This window comes from Falco biarmicus, chromosome 7, assembly GCF_023638135.1.
Source record: "Falco biarmicus isolate bFalBia1 chromosome 7, bFalBia1.pri, whole genome shotgun sequence".
Taxonomy (NCBI): Eukaryota; Metazoa; Chordata; class Aves; order Falconiformes; family Falconidae; genus Falco; species Falco biarmicus.
The window spans coordinates 59799675-59820453 of NC_079294.1; the positions used below are offsets into that span (position 1 = coordinate 59799675).

General features: G+C 41.9%; 1 protein-coding gene across 1 annotated transcript in view; it reads left to right on the forward strand.

The window, feature by feature from the left end:
- SH3GL3 (SH3 domain containing GRB2 like 3, endophilin A3) overlaps positions 1–20779 on the forward strand; it is a 58381-nt gene that overhangs the window by 31788 nt on the left and 5814 nt on the right. Inside the window, exons 2-8 of the mRNA XM_056345960.1 lie at positions 9391–9459; positions 10733–10805; positions 12305–12448; positions 14022–14155; positions 15552–15710; positions 18536–18639; positions 19891–20018. Of these exons, the coding sequence (XP_056201935.1) occupies positions 9391–9459; positions 10733–10805; positions 12305–12448; positions 14022–14155; positions 15552–15710; positions 18536–18639; positions 19891–20018 (811 nt within the window). The remainder of the gene's footprint in view (positions 1–9390; positions 9460–10732; positions 10806–12304; positions 12449–14021; positions 14156–15551; positions 15711–18535; positions 18640–19890; positions 20019–20779) is intronic.

Consider the following 20779-nt stretch of genomic DNA (forward strand, 5'->3'; position numbering starts at 1 on the left):
ACTGCTAGAATGCTGTTTTAATTTTTGTATCCGCAATAGGATTACAATTTTTAATCAGTCTTAATGACTTATATAAATTCCAAAGTATTGTATTACATTTTACAATTATGCATAAACTGTTAGCAAAAGAGAAAGCTTCACTTTCTTAAATACACATGTACCAGTGTTGTTGAACTCAAAGATATTTTATACCACTCAGGTAGCCATGAGAGCAATAACGAGTATTTGATATTTAGGGCACAGCTTCTTGCACTCCATAATTTTGATTAAATAGCAGTAGGACCCAGTTCAGCTGCTTGATGAATTTTTTCAAAAAAAAGAAGGAGTTCTCTCTGTTGCTGTCAGAAATCTTTTTTTTACTGTTTCCCCAAATTTCTCTTTGGGGAAATCTGTGTTACTGCTAGCTGGAAGTTTAGTAGAAGAAGTTATAAAATGCTCCACGTAAAGGTGATGACCCTTTGAGCTTGATACTGTGAGGTGCTGAGCAGTCCAGTCTTGATCCAGCAAAGCACTTAAGCACCTACTGAAGTATGAACTTAAATGATTTGCTGGAGGTCAGCCAGGGTGTTCCGTATTTGCATGACTGAAAACACAGGCACTTTGTAGTAGACCCCTTATTTATTCTGGGGGGCAGAGTAAATCTTTTTTCTTTCAAGTACATCAGAGCAAGAATATTTTTATTTTCTTTGAAAACACAATGTACTGAGGTAATCAAAGAGCTCTTGCCATTGTTCAGTGCTTAATCTCTAAAATAAGAGGTTTGGACTTTCTCCAAAGCATTAGGATAGTATGAGCTGTGTCAATATAATTAAAAGAACAGCTTCAAGTACTGGTACGCTTTTATAACTTGGAGGTTTTTTTCTGTCCTTGTTGCATTGTTTTAAGGAGCCTGAGAAAAATCACTTTTTAGGTATGTATTACCCATTTTCACTTGCTGATGATTTTCTGCTTTAGTGGCTCTGACATCCTTATCTTTGCATGGCTCCAGGTCCTTAGGACATTCTGGGTGCAGCAGGAGAGACCTGAAGAGGCTTCCATTCTCATACCTGCTTGGTTTCAGCATCCTCTGCAGCTCTGCCACAGGCCAAGTGCTGAGTTTCTTTAGTCTTTTGTTTAGATCTGTGTTTGAAAATGTGCATCTTAGTTTAGTTTCTTAGTGTTGGATACTTTCTTCTGGGCACTCAGACCTTCAGTAGATCTCTAGAAGTCAATCACAGGGGTGTCTATAAGCTGCCCCTTCATTCTGGATACTCACCTAGTCAATAAAGCAGAATATTTTATTCTTCATCTTGAAGATTATTTTTCTATCACAGTGGCAAACTTAGTACAGATGGCTCTGCCAGTGTGTACTCCTTTATTTTAGATGTGGTAAGATGCAAGACATTAAGTAAGCTGTGCTGTAGATTCAAGTTCTTAGTCGTGTGCGCTGCATGAACTGGTAGTAACCTTCTTTTTGAGCGTGGGAATTAGCAAGCTACATATAATATAGCAATCAGGGAAGAGGAAAACCAAGTTATATATATAGCGTTCTAGTAGAACTTAGAAGCACAAAACAGGGACTTACAGATATTTGAAGTTAAACTACTTTTTGATCTAAAAGACAGGCAAGCACCTTGGTTCTCTAATCTGATGGACCATTCTGGAAAAGGACAGAAAAAGAAAATCTCTCCCCTTAGGATGCTGAGCACTGCAAGGACATTCTATCTCAGCCAGAAGACATCTTGCCAGCCACCTTATTCTTCCCATTGTTTATGACAGACTTTAATGAGATTCTTCAGAAAGCTGTTAGTATTGTCGCATTGCATTAAATCCTCTATACATGATAATCTTAACGCCAAATGAAACAGTTACATGGCTGCAGGGCCACAACTGGAAGTTTTAATGATTTAGCATAACAATTATGCATTAAACATACTGGAATGTAGTATTTTGTATGAAGTACTGTGTTTAAAGATATATTGTAATGTATTTCTGCAGTTTGGCCCAGTTACATGCTTCTGCGGGAAATGTAGCCATATAGTTACATTATTTCCTGACTCCCCATGTCTTAACTTGGGATGAATCTGTAAGTTTTCCCAGTTGATTGCTGGCTTCCTTTTTAGAGAGAGGGAAATAAATTTAAAGTATTTTCATAGCTTTGGCTTTTTTGTTAAAAGATTTTTCCTAAAATCTAGGTTTTGCCTCATGGGTTTGACAGTGCATATTTATGACAACTGTAGGAATTTTCCATCCCGTTAAAGTTTCAACAGATAATTTCAGCAGATATTGCTTTAGAGCAAAATAAGCACTGTTACTTGGTGAAGAGTCATTAAAAGCTCTTAAAGTCTTTAATAGACTATAGAATCATAGAATGATTTAGGTTGGAGAAGACCTTTGATGTCATAAAGTCAAACTGTTAACTCAGGACTACCAAGCCCACCACTAAACCATGTCCTTGAGCACCACATCTACACATTTTTTAAGCACTTCAAGGGATGGTGACTCCACCACCTCCCTGGGCAGCCTGTGCCAGTGCCTGACCACCCTTCCACCGAAGACATTTTTCCTAATCTCCAATCTAAGCCTCCCCTGGTGCAACTTGAGGCCGGTTCCTCTTGTCCTGTCACTTGTGACCTGGGGGAAGAGACCGACCCCCCTTGCTGCAGCCCCTTGCAGCAGCTGTGGGGAGCGATAAGGTCCCCCCTGAGCCCCCTCCTCTCCAGGCTGAACCCCCCCAGCCCCCCCAGCCGCTCCCCATGGTTCTTGTGCCCCAGCCCCTTCCCCAGCCCCTGCCCGGCTCTGGACACGCTGCAGCCCCCCAGTGTCCCCCCTGCAGTGAGGGCCCAGCGCTGACCCCAGGATTCGAGGGGCGGCCGCACCAGTGCCCAGCGCAGGGGGACGGTCACTGCCCCGGCCCCGCTGGCCACGCTGTGTCTGACACAAGCCAGGCGCTGCTGGCCTCCTTGGCCACCCGGGCACACGGGGGGCTCATGCCCAGCCGGCCCAGGCAGCCCCCCAGGCCCTTTTGTACCCTAGATGTGACCCCGTCCTGCCGCTCCCTGGGCCCGGCGGCGTTTTACCCCGGGCAGAGCCCCCGGCCCGGCCAGGAGCAGCCGGGCTCTCCGGGAGAGGCTGTGGGAGACGCTGCCGGAGGCTTTGCCGAGGCCCAGGCAGACGCCACCCACAGCCTTTCCCTCAGCCCCCAGCGGGTCACCCTGTCACAGAGGAGATCAGGCCCGTCAGGCAGGACCTGGGCCCGATCCCCGGCTGTCCCGCACGTGCTGGGTGATGGCGCTCAGGGTGACCTGCTCCACGGCCTCCCCTGGCACCAGGTCAGGCTGGCAGTTCCCTGGATCTTCCTTCTGTCCCTCCTTATGGATGGGTGTCACATCTGGTAACTCTGCTGGGACCTCCCCAGGCGGCCAGGGCTGCTGGTCAGTGATGGAGAGCGGCTCGGGGAGCGCTTCCCCCAGATCCCTCAGCACCCTGGGGTGGATCCCGTCTGGCCCCATAGACCTGTGTGTGTCTGAGCGGAGCAGCAGGCACTGGCTGTTTCCTCCTCGGCTGTGGGGGGCTTCATTCTGCTCCTCGCCCCTGTCTTCCAGCTCACAGGGCTGCGTACCCTGAGGGTAACTGGTCTTTGCTCCTAAAGACTGAGGCACAGAAGCATTAAGTCGCTCAGCCTTTTCCTTCCTTTCATTCAGTCATTAGACAGTGTCTGATGATTTTTTGGCCCGTTATGTACAAGAGAGTGTTGCTGGCCAATTAAGGACGACTTCAGCTCCACTTGTTTCAACAGTAGCTGAATAACCACAGAAAACCGTGGTGGTTCATTCCCAGTTAATGACTGTTGCAAGAGAAAGGCAAAGCAAGTGAAACAGAAGGTCAGAGCGTGTGTGCAAGTATTGGCTGGCAAGAATCCTATTGACTTGTATTACAAAATACCCAGTGGATATATAAAAAAAATAGGGTAATTGTTTTGAGAGTTTTATCAGCTCTCTGTTGATCTGGGATATTTTTGGCAGTTTCTCGTGTTCAGTAACCTTCCTTAGTGAAATATGAAAAAGTACTGCAATTTAGTGGATATGATGTACGAAACATTAGTAAAAGACAGCGTTTTTCTGAAGCTTATTTTTATAATCCATATGAGAATGGAGAAATGTACTGTTCCTGTGCAATAAGAAGGATAAATCTTGACATAGTTAAAATAAAAGTACTAAAAATTACATGAAAGCTTAAGGCTTTTTTTACTTTAGGGTTTTGGTGGGCCATAGATTTCAGTGTAAACTGTAGACAGTTTGTGTGCTGTGTTCATGCTTTATTACAACAGAACAAATCAAAATAAAATTACATTATCTCAAAGAAATTAGAGTAACCAAGAAGCAGTGTGAGAACAAAATCTCAAAATGAGGTTTATAGAAAAAAACATTTTCTCAGAGAATTTCTTGGAATATAAATTCCCTAGCAGATAAATATTTAGTCTGAAAAGACTGTGTAACAAAATTGCAATTTTCATTTTGAACGATAGCTGGATATACAGAACTTAAATAGCAATCACGATATCTGGAGGGGTTTCTTTCAAAACCTGTCTGTTTTTTTTCCAGATTTGTCGTCCTAGAAGATTCCACATAAGCCCACCAGAGACTTTTAGATTGTTTATAAGACATCATGATACTTAACTTTTCCATATTAAATAGAACAGTAGCATCTAGAAAGAAGTTACAAGTAAGTTTGTCTACAAACTGCAGTATTTCTTTAGGCAAAAAGGCTATCTCCTGTTAGAGCATGCAAGTTTTACAGTAAAAGGTAGTTTGGTATAGCACGTAACTACAAATGAGAGGTGGTAACACAGTGGCTGAGTTTTTTCTCCCCACGAACTCTAATACATCAAGTGTGATGGAGGGGGTTGCACAGACACATGAGAGGAAGAAATTGTTCTCATTTTACAGGTTTTCTGGGTGTAAATTTTGATCCAGATGAAATCTAATCAGCTCCACCAGAAATATGACTAGTGGATGTCTTTAGCGTCTGACCTGGCAGTGGAATAGTAAGGTAGTGGTGGCCCCCATGGTGGGAACTGGTTTTTTTCACAGCTCCAAATTCTAGCTCTGGCCCTGTCTAGCAAAAAGGTGCTGAATCCGTGGCACCCAGCTTCCAAATTTGGAGATGAAAGATTCTTCCTGTACAAGTAATTCCAAGCTCCCTCAGAGTTACACGCCTTGTGTGATGGTAGCAGTTTTGCCTTTGATTAGCTGACTCGTAAAAAACTGATAGATACTGCCACATAATTACACAGCCCCACAGTTGGGCATGCTTCTATTTAAGTTCAAAGCATTTTGCAGCTTGATATAATGCATGTAAATGATGCTCAGCAAATAGTCAGAGAACTAAAACTCAGCAGCTGTCTCCTTTGTGCATCCGTTTTCAATAATTAATTGGATATCCTGTGACTTTTAATTGGGAGAGTGGTGATGCTAGTTTTACAACTCCTAAATTCAGTATGATCAGAACAAAAGCTTTTGTGTTCCTAAATGCAAGAACAGTAAAGCCAATCCTGATTATATAAAGATGAATGAAATAAGCTGTAGTGGTGTAAAATTTAATGATAACCATCAGAACTTGATACCACTTTTTACTGTCAGGAGTGCAGACAGCTTATAGACTTTAAGGAATCATTCTTTGTGGCATCTCTCTGAGCACTGAGGTAGTCTCCTTTTTCAAAGGAAATTAAAGCTCAGAGTAAATATCATTGAAGAAGTGTTTTCTTGCGTTAAAAATAGAAGTATTATAAGTGTAGAACCAGGAAAGTGTTCTTTTTCATACGGTCATTGCTTTTGCTCCGAGACGTAGGTGTGTGTTAGGTTATTCTTAGTGTCTGCATGAAACAGTGTCAGCAGATCCCGTGGCTGGCTCTGTGGAGTTGCATTCACATGTTGCTGTAAATACCTGACTCCCATTCTAATTCCGTAGGTCAGAAGGGCCCTCCAGCGAGCATCTACTTCAGCCTCTCCCTTGAAGCAGGGCCTTGTCTAGGCAAGGCTTGAATGTCGTCGTGTGTGGGAGGTCCACAACTTCTGACAACTCTAGTGTTTAACCATCCTCTTGGTGTTTTTTCTTCTTTTTTCTTTCCTTTTTAACAGGTCTGAATTTCTTGTTTTCCAGCTTGTGACCGTTGCTTACTGTCTTTGTGCATGATTCAGGCTCCAAGTTTTCATACTCCCCCTATATAGATACCCACTTAACCTCTTCAAAATGCTGAACAAACAAACTCAGTGCTCTGTTTGTATGCCATGTGCTCCAGTCCCCAGCTCATATCAGTGGTCCGCCACCAGACTCACCCAGGACGTCGGTGTCTTGTACTGGGGAGGCCAAACTGGATGCGTACTGCAGATCTGGTCTCACAGGTGCTAAATAGAGGGAAATTACCACTTCCCTGGACCTGCTGTCTGTGATGTTGCTAATAAAGCCCAGTGTGGGGTTGGCTTTCTTTACCTCAAGGGCATGCTTCTGACTTAAGTTCCAGATAAGCTGGGGGTTTTTTCCAACCACCTTACAACAGGTGCTACTCTGCAGAGCTGTTTCACAGCCTGTTGTCCTCCAGCCTGTACTGTTGCATGGGGACATTCCATTGCAAGCGTAGGGCAGCTGCATTTGAGCTTCATGAAGTTCTGGTCAGCCCATTTTTTTCCAGCCTGTGAAGGCTTTTATGAGAGCAGCCCCACCATCCTGTGTATCAATTACTCCCTCCCACGCTGGTCTCTTCTAGACTCTGAGAGGTATTCTATCCCATCATCCAAGTCGTTAATTAAATTACTCCATTCTCCTCTGCAAATTGTAGATGCAGAATATCTCTATCTTTCTGAAAGCTGGTGCAGTCTCAGTCGTTCTGTGACTTTTGGGATCTAACTTAGCAGGGAGTAAGGAAAGCATGTACTTCAGCAAGTCCAGTGATCCCCATGCAAGGAGTGACTCGGTGTTGCCACAGATATTTTCTCCTTCTGTGAGTGGCATCAGATTTTATCCATTCAAAACACAGTGATGAGTTTTGCAACGTTTCAGAAGAGAAACCAAAACTAAACATGGGTGGCAGCATTTGAGCAGATGTGCAAAGAGGGCGAGCAGGCCGCAGCCCGGCGCTGCGGCGCGTGCCTGTCTGCACTGGGAGCACAGATGCACCAGCCAAGCACAAACCCTTGGATCGGCAGCTGCAATCCTGGCAAACACAGCCACGACACAGGAAGCCAAAGTTTGAGACTATTATTCAAGGAAAGTGTGTGTGACCATGTACGGTCATCAGTAAGCCAGGGATAAATAGCATATGCCCAAAGACATTTACTGAAAACATACCAACTTCCAGTGCAGCTGATGAGAAATCGCATTTTTTCAGACTATCTTTGTTGGCTTTCCAGTGAGCCAGTGGACTTGTTTGTTTGGGGTTTCTTTCTGTCTGGCATTACTGTTAGTGTCCGTAGTTTCTGCTCATCCACTTTTGCTTCTTGTTATAACATTCAGATCTGTTCTCTCCAAGTGCAGGGCGTTTCATTATTTTAGTCATTTGGTGCAGTAATTATTAATTATGCTTTCACAGTTGAGCAGTCATGTTATTTCAGTGCATTTATTCTTTGCCAACATACAAATGGATTATTTGTAATGAGACAGCTATGGATTGCTACTGAATGTGGTTTTTGCAGCTTCAGCCTGGGAAGGATAATTCCCCCACTGCACTCAGCCTTTGAAAAGGGATCACCATGAGAGGTTTCAGGAAACCACAGATCTGTTCATTGCCTGCTGGAGAAAGAAAACATGTGTAAGGCACTGGAAAATGGCACTGATTATTTTAGGAATTAACATTGCACAGAAAGGAGATAGAAACAGCCAGCACAAAGAAGCTGCACAATTTCTGACAGGCTGCTTTTCGTGCAGCCTTTTCATGCACCTTTCTCCCTGCAGAGACCTGGGCACTGTCCCGCTTCGTGTGTGGCCTCAGGTTGCTTCTCTGCTGTGATGTCTTACAGCAGCAAGATGATGACCTGCAGGAACTCACTGGTACTTGGGCTTCTTCATCTCTGTTTTATCTGCTTTTGTGCTTGTTCTGCCAGTGCTTTGGAAGAGAGAGAATCTTGACAAGTTTGTGGTCTGCTTGGCATATATTAAGCATAAAGAATGTAAATCCTACTGTAGAGCCAATAGAAATAATAAGCAGTACAGCTCTCTTTGAACTCACATTTTCCCCTAAGCAGGTCTGTTCTTTTGGCTGTGTGGTAGTAGTGATATTGATGCAAGGTCAGCTGCCACTGAGCTCCCAGCTCTGCTTCATCAGCTCATCGCTGGTTTTTGGCAAGGCAGCGTGCCCCCTCCACACCTGTGCAGGGCAGGCTGTGACGGGGAAGAGGGAGCCATTGCACTACAAAGAGACGTGACCCGTTTTCAGATTATGCAGGTCCCCAAGGCTTTTTTAATTCAGTGAGATGAATTCCCTTTTGAAGGTACTGAGGACGAACAACACGCTTTATTGGGGGCAGGTTTGGGGAACGCCAGCAGTCAGTGAGCTAGGCCTGGATTTTACATTACGCTGTTACAGATTCATTGGTAAAAGTCAATTAAAACAGAGAAATGTGTAGTTATTTTTACAGGAGTTATCCTAGGAATTAATGTTTGTTGAATATGTGTTAAACCACATCTGTCATAGTGGAGTGATGCTTTCAAGGCTGTTTCACACCAGGTGAGGATCTGGCTTGCTTTTCACACACTGCAAGAAGCAGATAGCTGAGTTCTGCTTGAGTGCTTATCCCTAGCCAAGTTTACTCAGTGAGGACCAAACTCCTGTCTGACATCCTGGAGTTTTTACACAGGAGTTGGATAATATTTCAGCCGTCTTAAAAAGGTTCACTAAAATTCTCTATTTAAAACGGGTGCTTTGAGTTTTTGAAGAATGCATGGCATTTTTGTTTTCAGCATCGTAAAGATGCTCAGTCACACAGGTGGGTCACAGTGCAGCGTTTTTCATGAGTCTGTTCCTTCCATAGAACTGCACACAACCCCCAGCAGCAGGAATGGGAGCTGTGTCCCTGAACCTAATGGTACACACGACCAGAACGTACGCAGAAGTACAGAGCTGGAGAGAGATACTTGAAAATGTTACTCTAGGCTTACCTGCAGTCAGATTCTTGTCCCTATGCCTGAAATCTGCAGCGTAGGTGATTTTTTTGTTTGCCTGTTATAAATTCATATCGGGTATCTTTGTCTCTTGAAATCAGTGCTTCATTTCCAAGACTAAGGTCACTCTTCTCTTGTACAGTTGCCTCAAACAGTCGCTGCATATTTTCTAATCTGGACTGAATCTGCGTAACTCTGAGATATATATTTTGTAATTGAATATTTTTTTTTTTTGTTAAATTTATCTTTTTACAGTTGTTCAGTGAAAAAATAAGTGGAGCAGAAGGAACAAAGTTAGATGAAGAATTTCAAGAGATGGAAAGGGTAAGGAAAGTTAACGCGTTTTTCAATATTAAGCTATTGCAGAATCAAAAATGTTTCATATTCCAAGTGTTAGGATGGTATTGTAGATTTACCTGGGGGGAAACCCCACCATGTGCTTCCAAACAGAAATGTGTAAGTGCAGATTTGTCCTTGAGCCTTGTCAGCTCAGCCAGGGGCGGAGGGACATCTGCAGAGGCTGTGTAAGCAGAGGAAGCAGGTTCGACTGACACCTTTTGAGAGTGAAGAGAATCTCCTCCAAGAATGGTGCAGAGCACCAGGAGGGACCTTTCTCCTCTGTCTGTGTGGGAGATTAAAGAGGGAAGTCTCCAGTGTTTAGTGAGCCTTTGTAAATATCACGAAGCCTTCACATCTGATATTATTCATGATAAAAATCTTAATTACTAGGGTCAGATTTTCTCTTGATAGAGGATTATATTTCTTGGTTTAAATCCATGCTCAGAAATTTACGTGAATTGTTGGGGAAATTGAGATGTTTGCCATCCACTTGTTAGTTGTGTTACAAATTAAGCAACGTTACTGTCAGTTTCTCTTTTTCAGCTTTTATGTGCTTTTTTTTTATTGCCCATGTCTCTGTGTGTTTTTTAATGTTCATAGTAGACCTAGGTCACAGCTTTTATTGTTGGCAGACAGAGGAAAAAATTCTTGTAGGAGTTGTTTTTTTCCAACACGTACTTCTGAATTTATGCTCTAAACAGGTTTCTACGTTTCAGTTTCTTTGGCTACAGATAATTATTTCCTTTCTCTGCATTATAAGGGGGAAAATAATGTGCAGACCCTAAGGGAGGAGAGGGGAAACAAATCAGAAATGTGACTTTTATAGCATTTTGGAAACTATTAAATGGGAAGACAGTGCAAACTGCTGTTCTAAATGGCCCTGACCCCAGGATTGTGCGGCATATGTTCAGTCTTTTTCACCTGTGGAGAAAAGCAGTCTTGGTGACAACAGCTGGGCTGGCAAGAAGATTGTAGTCTAGAGTGTATTAGTTGTAGTCAGAGAGTGATAGGCTGGAAAGGCAAGCCCACATTTTGATACATACCTTCACTCCTTCCCAGTACTACCTGCCAATTAATATGCTTTTGGTAAAATCCTGTCATGACTATGACATGGGTATTTATTTTAAGCTACAATATTTGCTTTATTTTAAATAAAATTTCATCATCATCTAGAATAGTGTGTTCTGTCTATAATTAAATTATAAACTTTCTAGTAATAGATTTGCTTTTTGGTAACTGTGTTGCCTTTCTTTTTCAGAAAATTGATGTTACTAATAAAGCTGTAACGGAGCTTCTGTCCAAATCCACAGAGTATCTTCAGCCAAATCCAGGTAGGATAGGAGCAATAGGTGTTGGATTTTGCTGAACATTGTTTTTTTACTTGGAAATTCATCTTGGGTAAAGAAAAGCTAATTAGGTCATCATTGTGAGGCTTCCGGGTGTTCTAGAGAACTTTACCTTTATGTGCAATGAACAACTGTAAAGTTTATGTGCAGTAAGTGTGATCTGAGATGCATTCAACTTGCAGCGGAGTGCACCTGGGCGTGTGTAGATTGTGCATGCATGTCTTGGACAGCTTGGGCCTGTGGTGCTGGATTTCCTGAAATGGGATGTGAAGTGAAGAGAATGCCAACATGTATTGGTTTTTTAGCAGAGATATAAAAAGCCACTGAATTTAACTCACAGGCTGCTGCCGTCGGAGGTACTGGTGGTTGTATACCCCATGGGTACACTTGTGTTGTTGTGTACCCCATGGCTGTTACTTGCTTACCCGGTATTTGAATGAAGTTTCGTATATTCTGGACAGCGCTAGGTCTCAGTGGATTTTTGGATCATCAGTTAATAGAGGTTTTTCAAATGTTGTTTTAAGAAACAGGAAAGGAGACACGTTTACATTTGTAGTCAATCACAAAATGTATCTGTTACGACCTTGCTTCACTGTCCAACCAGCTGTTGGAAGAACCTTCATTTTTTGAGAACTGTCTGACTGAATTCCTGTTTAGTCGGCTACACCAGTGACTTCAGTTAGCAGTCTCTTGTGAGTACCGTATGAGATGCACGTCCCTGAAGAAGTTTAATGGGTTATATCTACATAAGGATAGTAGGATTCGGTGCTTTGCCAAGGCCCAGCCAGCATGTTCAAGATGAATCTAGTAACCATGGTCCACATTCCTCGGGAATGCCCTGCCCACGGCTGCTACTGTGTTGAAGAAGCTGTTGAGTGATAATAGTAAGGAGTAGATCGGAAAAACGCTGAGAAAAAATGCATGTTTTTGTTATGATACATGCAAGATAACAGTAGGTTAATTTGTATGTACCAGGCCGTTCTGCAGAATACATGTCTACTGTCTTGATACTGGAATGAAAAGAAAAAGAGGGGAGCAGGGATAGGTTATGCAAAGTTCTCAAAAGCATGAGAGGGAGGGAGAGCATGAAACTGGCTTTGGCTGTGCTTGTATCTATTCCACGTTTGCTTTCTGCTAGTACTTCTAATCAAGGAGTTCACACGCAGAAATAGGAAAAGGAATGTGAGTGTCGGTGAATATACACAGAAGATGACAAGCCCTCCCATGGCCGCTATGTATCTGTCTGGAGAAGTGATGCTTATTCAGTTGGGAATAAAAACCAGTTTCATATGACCCATATTGTTGAATGGAATCTTACTTCAGCTTCTGACTAGGAAGTACTGACAAAAAACTTACGGATCTAACAGACCAGCTTAGTGACTTACTTGGTGACATTCCTTGTTAAATGATTTATTCTTGAAATATATTAGTTTTAAAAGTGCTTTTACAACTTTTTTTTCTTTTTTTTTTTATGTCTTCCTTAGCATACAGAGCCAAACTGGGAATGCTGAACACTATGTCAAAGATCAGAGGACAAGTTAAAACCACAGGCTATCCCCAGACAGAGGGACTTCTAGGAGACTGCATGATACGGTATGGCAGAGAGCTTGGCGATGATTCTATGTTTGGTGAGTTTGTGTATCTCTTCTGTGAATATTTCAGCATAGTTCTTTGCAGAATATTACTCAGTGAGGTAACTGATGTAAATAGCTACTGCAGGTAAGATGGGAAGTTAGGTACAGTGATCAGGGGTGATTGAGATAATTAATGAAACATGATACTTCTGCATATTTGTCCACCTCTATTGCAGGTGGATTTGATAACGCTGTTACTGGTGCTGTCTGATGATTCATATTTAGTTTCTAAGTTGCCAAACCTAAATAATTTAGGGTTATTCTTAGATGCAATGTATTTCTTTTAACCTTTACATAAAAATGTTTACCCTATATTTGAGAAGTAAACCAAGAGAAAATTTTCTCATAGAAAAAAATAAACAGTAACTTTCTTTGGGTGATTTTTTTTTTTTTTTTAAATAACATTCTGGTATTTCTGTGCTCTAGAGCAGTGCATGTTAAATATGCATTTTCTTGTTTTCATGAAAATTAACGTTAGCTCGGCCATGCTACAATTCTTTGGTAAATAAAATCTTCCCTATTTCCTCTCAATATATGCTGGTACTTCACAGCCAAAATCTTGATAGAGTCCTTGCTTTCTAAGGATGCATACTCTGTGGGCTTGACTGGAATGAATCTGAAGTGTTGTCACAGAGCTACTCAGTGGGTGCTTTTTGAGATGGCTGGGGTTAAAAGAGAACCTGGGACAAATACATGAGAAAAGGAGAATCCTGGATTGGGGAAAGAGAGGCAAATAGGGCTAGGAGAGAGTCGTGTGGGCTGGGACTGTGCAGAAGCCAATACAGACTTGGCTGGCTTTGTTATGTACTGTTTGTAGTATCTGCGTTTTTACACAGTGGTTGTCTTGAAATAGTAACAGCTGTGTAGGTGTAGGGACCTCACACTCAAGTCCATGTAGGTGCTGCATAGGAAGGATGCTGCTGATAACCAAAGACTCTTGTATTTTCCTCACAAAAGGTGAAGTGGCACAACTTTTCTGTCAGCTGCATGTTTTTGTGTTTTTGCAAAAGCAACAGGGATGCTAAATAAAACTAGGAAAGGGGAAAGAATATTTCAAACACTGTGCTGCCTGCTGATACTTACATGCTTAATAAAATATAGAACTATGTTAAATAGGTGGTTTTAAAAAGGTAGCAAAAATTTTCACCAACATGAGGTCTGGGGAAAAAAGCATGTAGTATATGAGAAAGCTGTAAAACACAATTTTGTGATTAAAAAGTTACTCACTTTTTGTGTATTTCCTAATATCACTAACGTACAAATTAACCAGCTTGGTTTGCAGTTCTCAAAATGGAGGAGGTTTGTAACCTAGGCAAATTAAGTAGGGAAAAGAGTATTATTTTTTTTCCCTGATGCCCTTCAGGAAAAAAAAAGTATACTTTGGAACAAGAATTTTCCATTTCTAATTTTCTGTAGGGACAAGCAAGTACATAGGTTGCATTATTTTTTTTTACTCTTTGAGGGCCTGCAACAGATAAATAGATACCTATTTGAAATAGCTGTTTCATAGGACAATTTTTCTGGTTTTACATGTATTGAGATATAAGTAGCCTGTTCTTTACCATAGGCCTTGCACTACTGGATGCTGGTGAGAGCATGAAGCAAATGGCAGAGGTGAAGGACTCTCTTGATATTAATGTGAAACAAAATTTTATTGATCCTCTACAGTTATTGCAGGACAAAGATTTAAAAGAGATTGGGGTAAGTTTTCCAGGGTAAAGCTTCACTTATCAATAATCTGAGTCAGTCAAACTCTACTTCCCTGAGTTATTTTTCTTGAAAATAATAAAGTAAATACATTCCACTGCGTTTAAGTTTGTGTCTCTAGCAAAACGGTGATGAAATCTGCTTAAACTCAATACCTGGCTATTTCTCACTTGTACAAATTACTAAGCTTGCTGTATTGCTTGTACATTCAGTACAAGAAGGATAGTGAAAAAAATTATATTCTTTATTTTTCTGCTATTATATTTTAACTGACATTTTTATTAATTCTTGTGAACATGCGAGTGGGCTGTGAGTTACTGCAACTGATTATCCTATCTTGCCCTTTCTGTCAGCCTAAAGCTGTTTGTACTGGAGGATGAATATAACTGTTGAAAAAAGCTATTCAGGGCAATCACAGAATGATTTGAAAAGTGCCATAAAATGTTGAAGTGCCATATACTGCTGTAGGAAAAATACAGGAAGTGGAGGAACACGTTTTTAACCTTTAGAATTGAGTTTTTCAGTGCTTTTGTTTACAATGTGACAGCTCAAAGAAAGCCAGGCAGTCTTTGTTTGAGTCTGTTAATTCCAATAGACGTGGGTAATAAGCAAGTTAAAACCCCGATGAAATGCAGAAATGAAAGTTATTTTATTTGTTTACACATAAATGGATGTGGAAAGCATAGAAAAAGATGGTAATAATGTCTTGATGTCTGTAGCTGTCTCCTATATAGATAACTGGGTTTTGTTATAGTTCTTCTGAACTGATGAAAAGAAAGTGTTTGACGTTAGCTTTAGTGAGCATTTTGTATTGTCACTTTGAGTCCATTCTTTAAGTCTGTCAGTCCCGTGATTTTTGGCAACAGAAAAGCTTGTGTAGTTGTATCAGATAGAAGTGTCAAGTTGACAACTAAGAAAGCAAGCAAGAATACAAGATTTGTTAGACCACTGCTTATGTAATCAGAAGGGAAAATAACTCTTTGACTTTTAGCTGTCATACTGCGAATAATTCAAGAGGTAAATCTGAATTAAACATTGAATAAGGAGACTCACATATACTTATATCGGATCTTTCTCCTCATATAGGGAATCACAGGTATCATACATTTAGTGAAGTCCATGAGTGAGATGCCCAAGTTTAGCAAATCAAGATAACGGATTGCCCAAGTGTTAGCAAATGGCTGCTTATTTAAAATTTCATTCATGTATACAGTTCTAGCCTGACCTAATGCTGACCTAGATCAAAGGGATGACCTGGATAATTTCTCAGCCTTGTATTTCTTTGATGCTGCATATATTTGCATCCATAACTGAAATTTCCTTAAATCACACTGTGTGCGTTTGGGCATGTCCCATTTGGACCTTCTCATAAATGTTCTGTCTTGTTTAGCATCATCTGAAGAAACTAGAAGGACGCCGTTTGGATTATGATTATAAAAAGAAACGTTTTGGAAAGATACCAGATGAAGAAGTTAAACAAGCAGTAGAAAAATTTGAAGAGTCAAAGGAACTGGCTGAAAGAAGCATGTTCAATTTCTTAGAAAATGATGTAAGTCTGTCCTGCGTTTTTGTTTGCTGCAGTACACCCAGGAGGGCAGTGTTTGTGGGACTGGATAAAGCTTGTCCCATCCTTCATAGGAGGTAAGGTCTGAAAGCCCAAAGTGTGCCTCTTCCCTCTTTTCATCTCCTGTCAGAGAAGGACGTAATGCACAGCAGTAAGTGGGAGAACTCAAGAATCCAGGAATTTCTTCTGCAGATACGGTGGCTCAGACGAGATTGTCACAGAGGTCTTAAGTAGTTTTTTTGATCTATGAGCAATGAACTATCTGAGAGTAGAATGCAGCCTGATCCGTGGGAGGTGAAGGTTGGGAGACTGACATAGTCATAGACCTGCTGCTGAAACTATGAGCAAGGGTATGTACCCTGCGCTTTCTGAATTGTAGTTCGCTTATCACCAAAACTTTGCTGCTGATTTGAAATCTCTGAATGATTTTACCTCTGAAAATCATTATTATTAGTATTTGACTTTTGAAAATTATTCCGTAGAGTTTATTTGTGGCTTGGGCTCAGGTACCTGGACTTTGGCTCAGAGTCCAAGTCCATTGTGAAATTACATTTAAATAAGGAGCAGCTGTGGTCATTCAGGATAATAGTCTCTTCTGCCTCCGCACAGAGGAACAGCAGGGCGTGCTTTCTACCATGTAAACATGGAGCTGTAGACAAGGGAACTGGACCTGTTTGGCCTATTCCAAAGCCTTCTCTTATGTAGATACAGCATCACAGAAAACACTCGGAAAGTAAGAAGTCTGCTGTCTTCTGTGAGCAAACTGCAACAAAGAGGAGCTGTTAAGTGGGAATATTCAATTGCGAACAACTTCTTCCTCTATGCACACCCACGCAATGGCCAGTTATAAACTAGCCTGTAGCTCCTAAACTGTTTGTGAGTGGAACACATTTGTTACAGCAGTGTGTAAGTCAGTAAGCCTCTTGCTGTTTTACCAGTGCAAGTTATTTGAGGGCAACCAAAAATGTAAAATACCCCATCAACAATTTCAGCACACTGTTCCATTGTAGGCTCTGCCAGTTGTCTGGTTGTAGTGTGTGGTTTATAATGTGGCCTTGCCTAAGCAGCTGAGAAATGTTTCAAATGGTGTTTATTGTTAGTCAGAGCATCAAACTGAGGATAAAACAGTTCATGCGTTAAAATGGTTTAGCTGAGCCGCTAGGGAACTGATGAGTTATACTGTCTAACGTAACTAATTCTTCTTTGGGAAGGGAAGGATGTCCCTTTGAGGTTTTTGCCCTACCCACTTTCTGTTGTTTCTGTGTAAAGAAAACTGTGTGCGTCTTCCCTCCCATTTTCCATGCTGACCTAGTCTGTCCTCCCCAACCTTCTCATTACAGCCTTGTTGTCTAACCCCAGGCTGTCTCACTGGGCTTGCAGAGATCTTAACTGCAATCGCTTCCTTCCGATCCTCTCCAGTTCCCCATACGGCTCCCTTTCTTGGTCTCCTTGCCCTTCAGTCTCTGTTCTCTGAGCCATCTTGCCAGGTGCCTTTCCCAGGCTCAGTCCCGATCCACATTTCTTTCTCAGGATTTTGCGTAGCTAGTTCCAGACCTCCCACATAGACACGGCTGCATGCGCTACTTATCAGATCCATCTTCCTGCCTTTCCCACTCAGCCAGGCTCAGGCTCCTCTTGCTCAGTGGCTTTTAGTCCCTCAGGTTTCCCAGTCTCTGTCTCTCTTCTCCAAATCCACAACTCTGTATCTGTCCTGGCTTTCAGTCATCTTGTTTGGATAGTCCTTGTCTATCCGCTTTCTCTGACCACCCCATCCAAACCCCAGGCACTTTGTGTGTTGCCCTCAGCTGGTTTACGTTACTCTCTTCTGACTGTGATGGAATTGTATCAGCTGTTGATTTGGTTCTGTGCATTTCATTTCTGAATGCTGTGTGACAATGCTGGGCTCTCTTGGAGTCCCAGCAGAATTTCCAATAATCTTTTTAACCGAGTAAAAGCAGACAAAGTATAGCACAACGTTACCATGGGTCCATAAAACATTTGCAGAAAGTTCACTCCGATATCTTCTTGTGATCCAATGTCTGAAGACATTGTGATGGAATGGAAACATGTCGGACTTCTTGCAGTCTGTCTTCTTAATGTTGTCTTAAAGGACAAGGACAAATAAATATCTGTTACTGCTCCATCCCCAGTACAGCTTGAACTTTTCAGTTTGTGTTTGGGGAATGAGATTATTTGTTACCTCATGAATAAAAGTATTTTTGTTTTCCTTTCTCCTTCACATTCTCCCTTTCCTCAGCGTTCGTATTTTTGAATGATTGGCTGATACTTTTTAAATTCAAGCAGATAAATCATGTTTCATTTCTTGGTTTATAAATGCTGCCATCTACTGAGGTAAGTCCAGATAATTTCAGAACTGTAGTTTGTAAACATTGCTAATAAACACCAATGGGTCTGAGTCATAAGAGCTGTCACAGTGTAATTTCTTCCAACACTGCTGATCAGAAAAGCCCCACTTTCACCTGCTAATGGGTCATGTCCTTTTAAATGTTTTGGGCTGGGGTGTTGACAGACAGCTGGCTTGGAAGTTGAAAGCAGAAGGGATTTGCACATTGTGAAAGGAAATGACTCAAGGACCCAGCCCTGAGTTAGTGAACTAGAAGTTACACCTCAGTTTTGTTCAGTTTCCAACTGGCAATTTCTTCGATAGGATCACGTAATGCTCTTTTTCAATAGCCTCCATGAGGTATCGTGGTCTTTTGAGATACCATGATTTAAATGATCTGTTTGTTCATCCTTCAGCTGAATGTACTGCAGGTTCCTTACAGCTATTTTCCTCTTCTGTATTTCAGGTAGAACAAGTTAGCCAGTTGGCTGTGTTTGTAGAAGCAGCACTAGATTACCATAAACAATCCACAGAAATCTTGGAGGATCTGCAGAGCAAGCTGCAAAACCGGTAAGACTGAACCTGTCAGAAAATTTTGAACCTCTTTTGCAGCTAAGGTTCATGGATGTGAAAAGTCATGGAGGCAACAGATCTTGTAGCACCATCTCACGGATGCACATTTGCTGCGCTCCGTGCCTTACTGGACTTCATGGATTTAAACCGTTGCCACCTGGCAACTTCTTGCTGTGCTTTGAGCCTTTTAATGTCATGCAGGACATGCCCAGAAAGCTTGTGAGTGTGTGCAGAATCTCTCATTCACATCTGTGGAGGTTCATCAGGATAGCCTCCATTTGTTTGCAGGTTTATTTAAACGTGCATACTTTGAGTTGTGTTTGGAGGCTTTGCTGAGAAGGTGGCGCTTTTTTTTTTTTTTTTTTTTTTTTTTTGAGATTAAGGGGTATAACAAAATTCTGCGGCAGAGCAGGGAAATGGCTAGCTGCTTAGGGACACAGCTGTGGTGTAATGCACTTATGAAAGGCCCAGGTACTTTGTGCTATCCTAATAGAAGAAAAAAAATGCTGCCGTGATTAATTTGTTATACGTCACTCAGAGAACCAGCAGAGAACAGGAGACTTAAATAAATGACTTGAGTGTCACCGTAGCATAGTCTAACATGACAGTCATGGAGTCGAGAGAACTGTTTGAGGCTTTCCTGAGGTCAGGGTGGACGTGGTGGCTGTATTAGCACAGGGGTAGCTGTGTCTGTAGGCACCCTGCACCATCCCAGCTGGAGGGACCAGTGAGACAAGGAGGTCTCAGCTGGGCCACATGCACATACAGGAAGAGGTACTGAGACAGTTGTGCTGACCAAACGGTTGTTTCCCATTTTCTCTAGTAAAAAGGCAACGTGTGAGTTGCAGTCCCTGGACCTCTGTCCTGGCTGGGTTTCTGCATATGTCATTTGCAGTTGAGCTTTCCAGAGAGCTCGTTACTGGAACTTGTGCTGAACTCAGTGGCAGCTGTGGATGCTCAGCACTTCTCAAACTCAGGCTGTTAAGCTTTATGCCTCTGTCAGCGGGACCAAAGCATTAAATAAAATAGGGACTTGCTGAAATTCAAGTACCGCACAGGAATTGAGCAGCATTTAGTGAATAAACCTGCCCTGCCTGCCTCCCCCAAAAAGCCTAAAACCAAAACCAGCAGAAGGTGGGGATTTTTTCCCTCCACCTTTCAAACACCAAAGCACTGAACCTGAGTGTAAGCTCTGTAAGTATTTCTTCCTTCAAGGTCAACTTTTTGCCACTCTTCTGTGTGTTCCAGAATAAATGTAGCATCTAGTCGGCCTAAACGTGAATTTAAGCCAAAGCCTGTAATAACTACAACTCTGGAAACTGGTGATAATCAGCAGCACAATGGGATTGCCTATAGTTCTTCCATAAAATCATCAGGTAAGTCTACGGCCACAGAATTAAGGCATCTATGGATGTTTTGCCGGATTGTTCCTTGATGTCTTCCTTGTACCGTGAGAACAATGGATCCATGAGGCATCAGTATCTGTGCATCTGACTCCAGTTTGTTTCCTAGATTTGGGAATGGAATGTGAAGCAGGGTTCCTCTCAACAGTCTCTCGCCCATCTGAAATTTAGGTGTGGCATTCTGCTTGGCCTTTTAGGTTCTCTGTGCTGCCACTGAGGGTGGGAGGAGAGAGAGGGAGAGGCATTTGCAGAAAACAGTTGATTTCTTGCAAAGACAGATGCCTAAGGTGGGTGTGTTTGATCACTGTCTGGAATATCTCCAGATGGTGATTTCTCTTCACAGTCTGAGACCATAAATGACAAGCAGAGGATCTGAAGTATTAGCCATGTAAAGTTTCTGCGTTTAACATATTTTACTTTACTGTCCCCTAAAGTATGCACCAAAGTGGGTGCATTTATGAACTGAAGTACTTAAGTACCTATTGGTGTGGGAGTAGGATCCCTTCCTTTGATTTGGCCCTGATTCCACAAAAAAAGTCAACCGTTGAAAGCCCTTGAAAGTTATGTGAATGGTAATAATTAGTCAGGTTACAATGTTAATTGAAATGGCTTTTCCTCATCTCGATAAAATTATTTTGCCCTGTTTCCTTAATGGCTACAGTGCACGATGAGAGAAGACCAATAAAAAAATCCCCAAAACACCAGCCTATGCAAAGAAAAGAGAATGAAAAAGC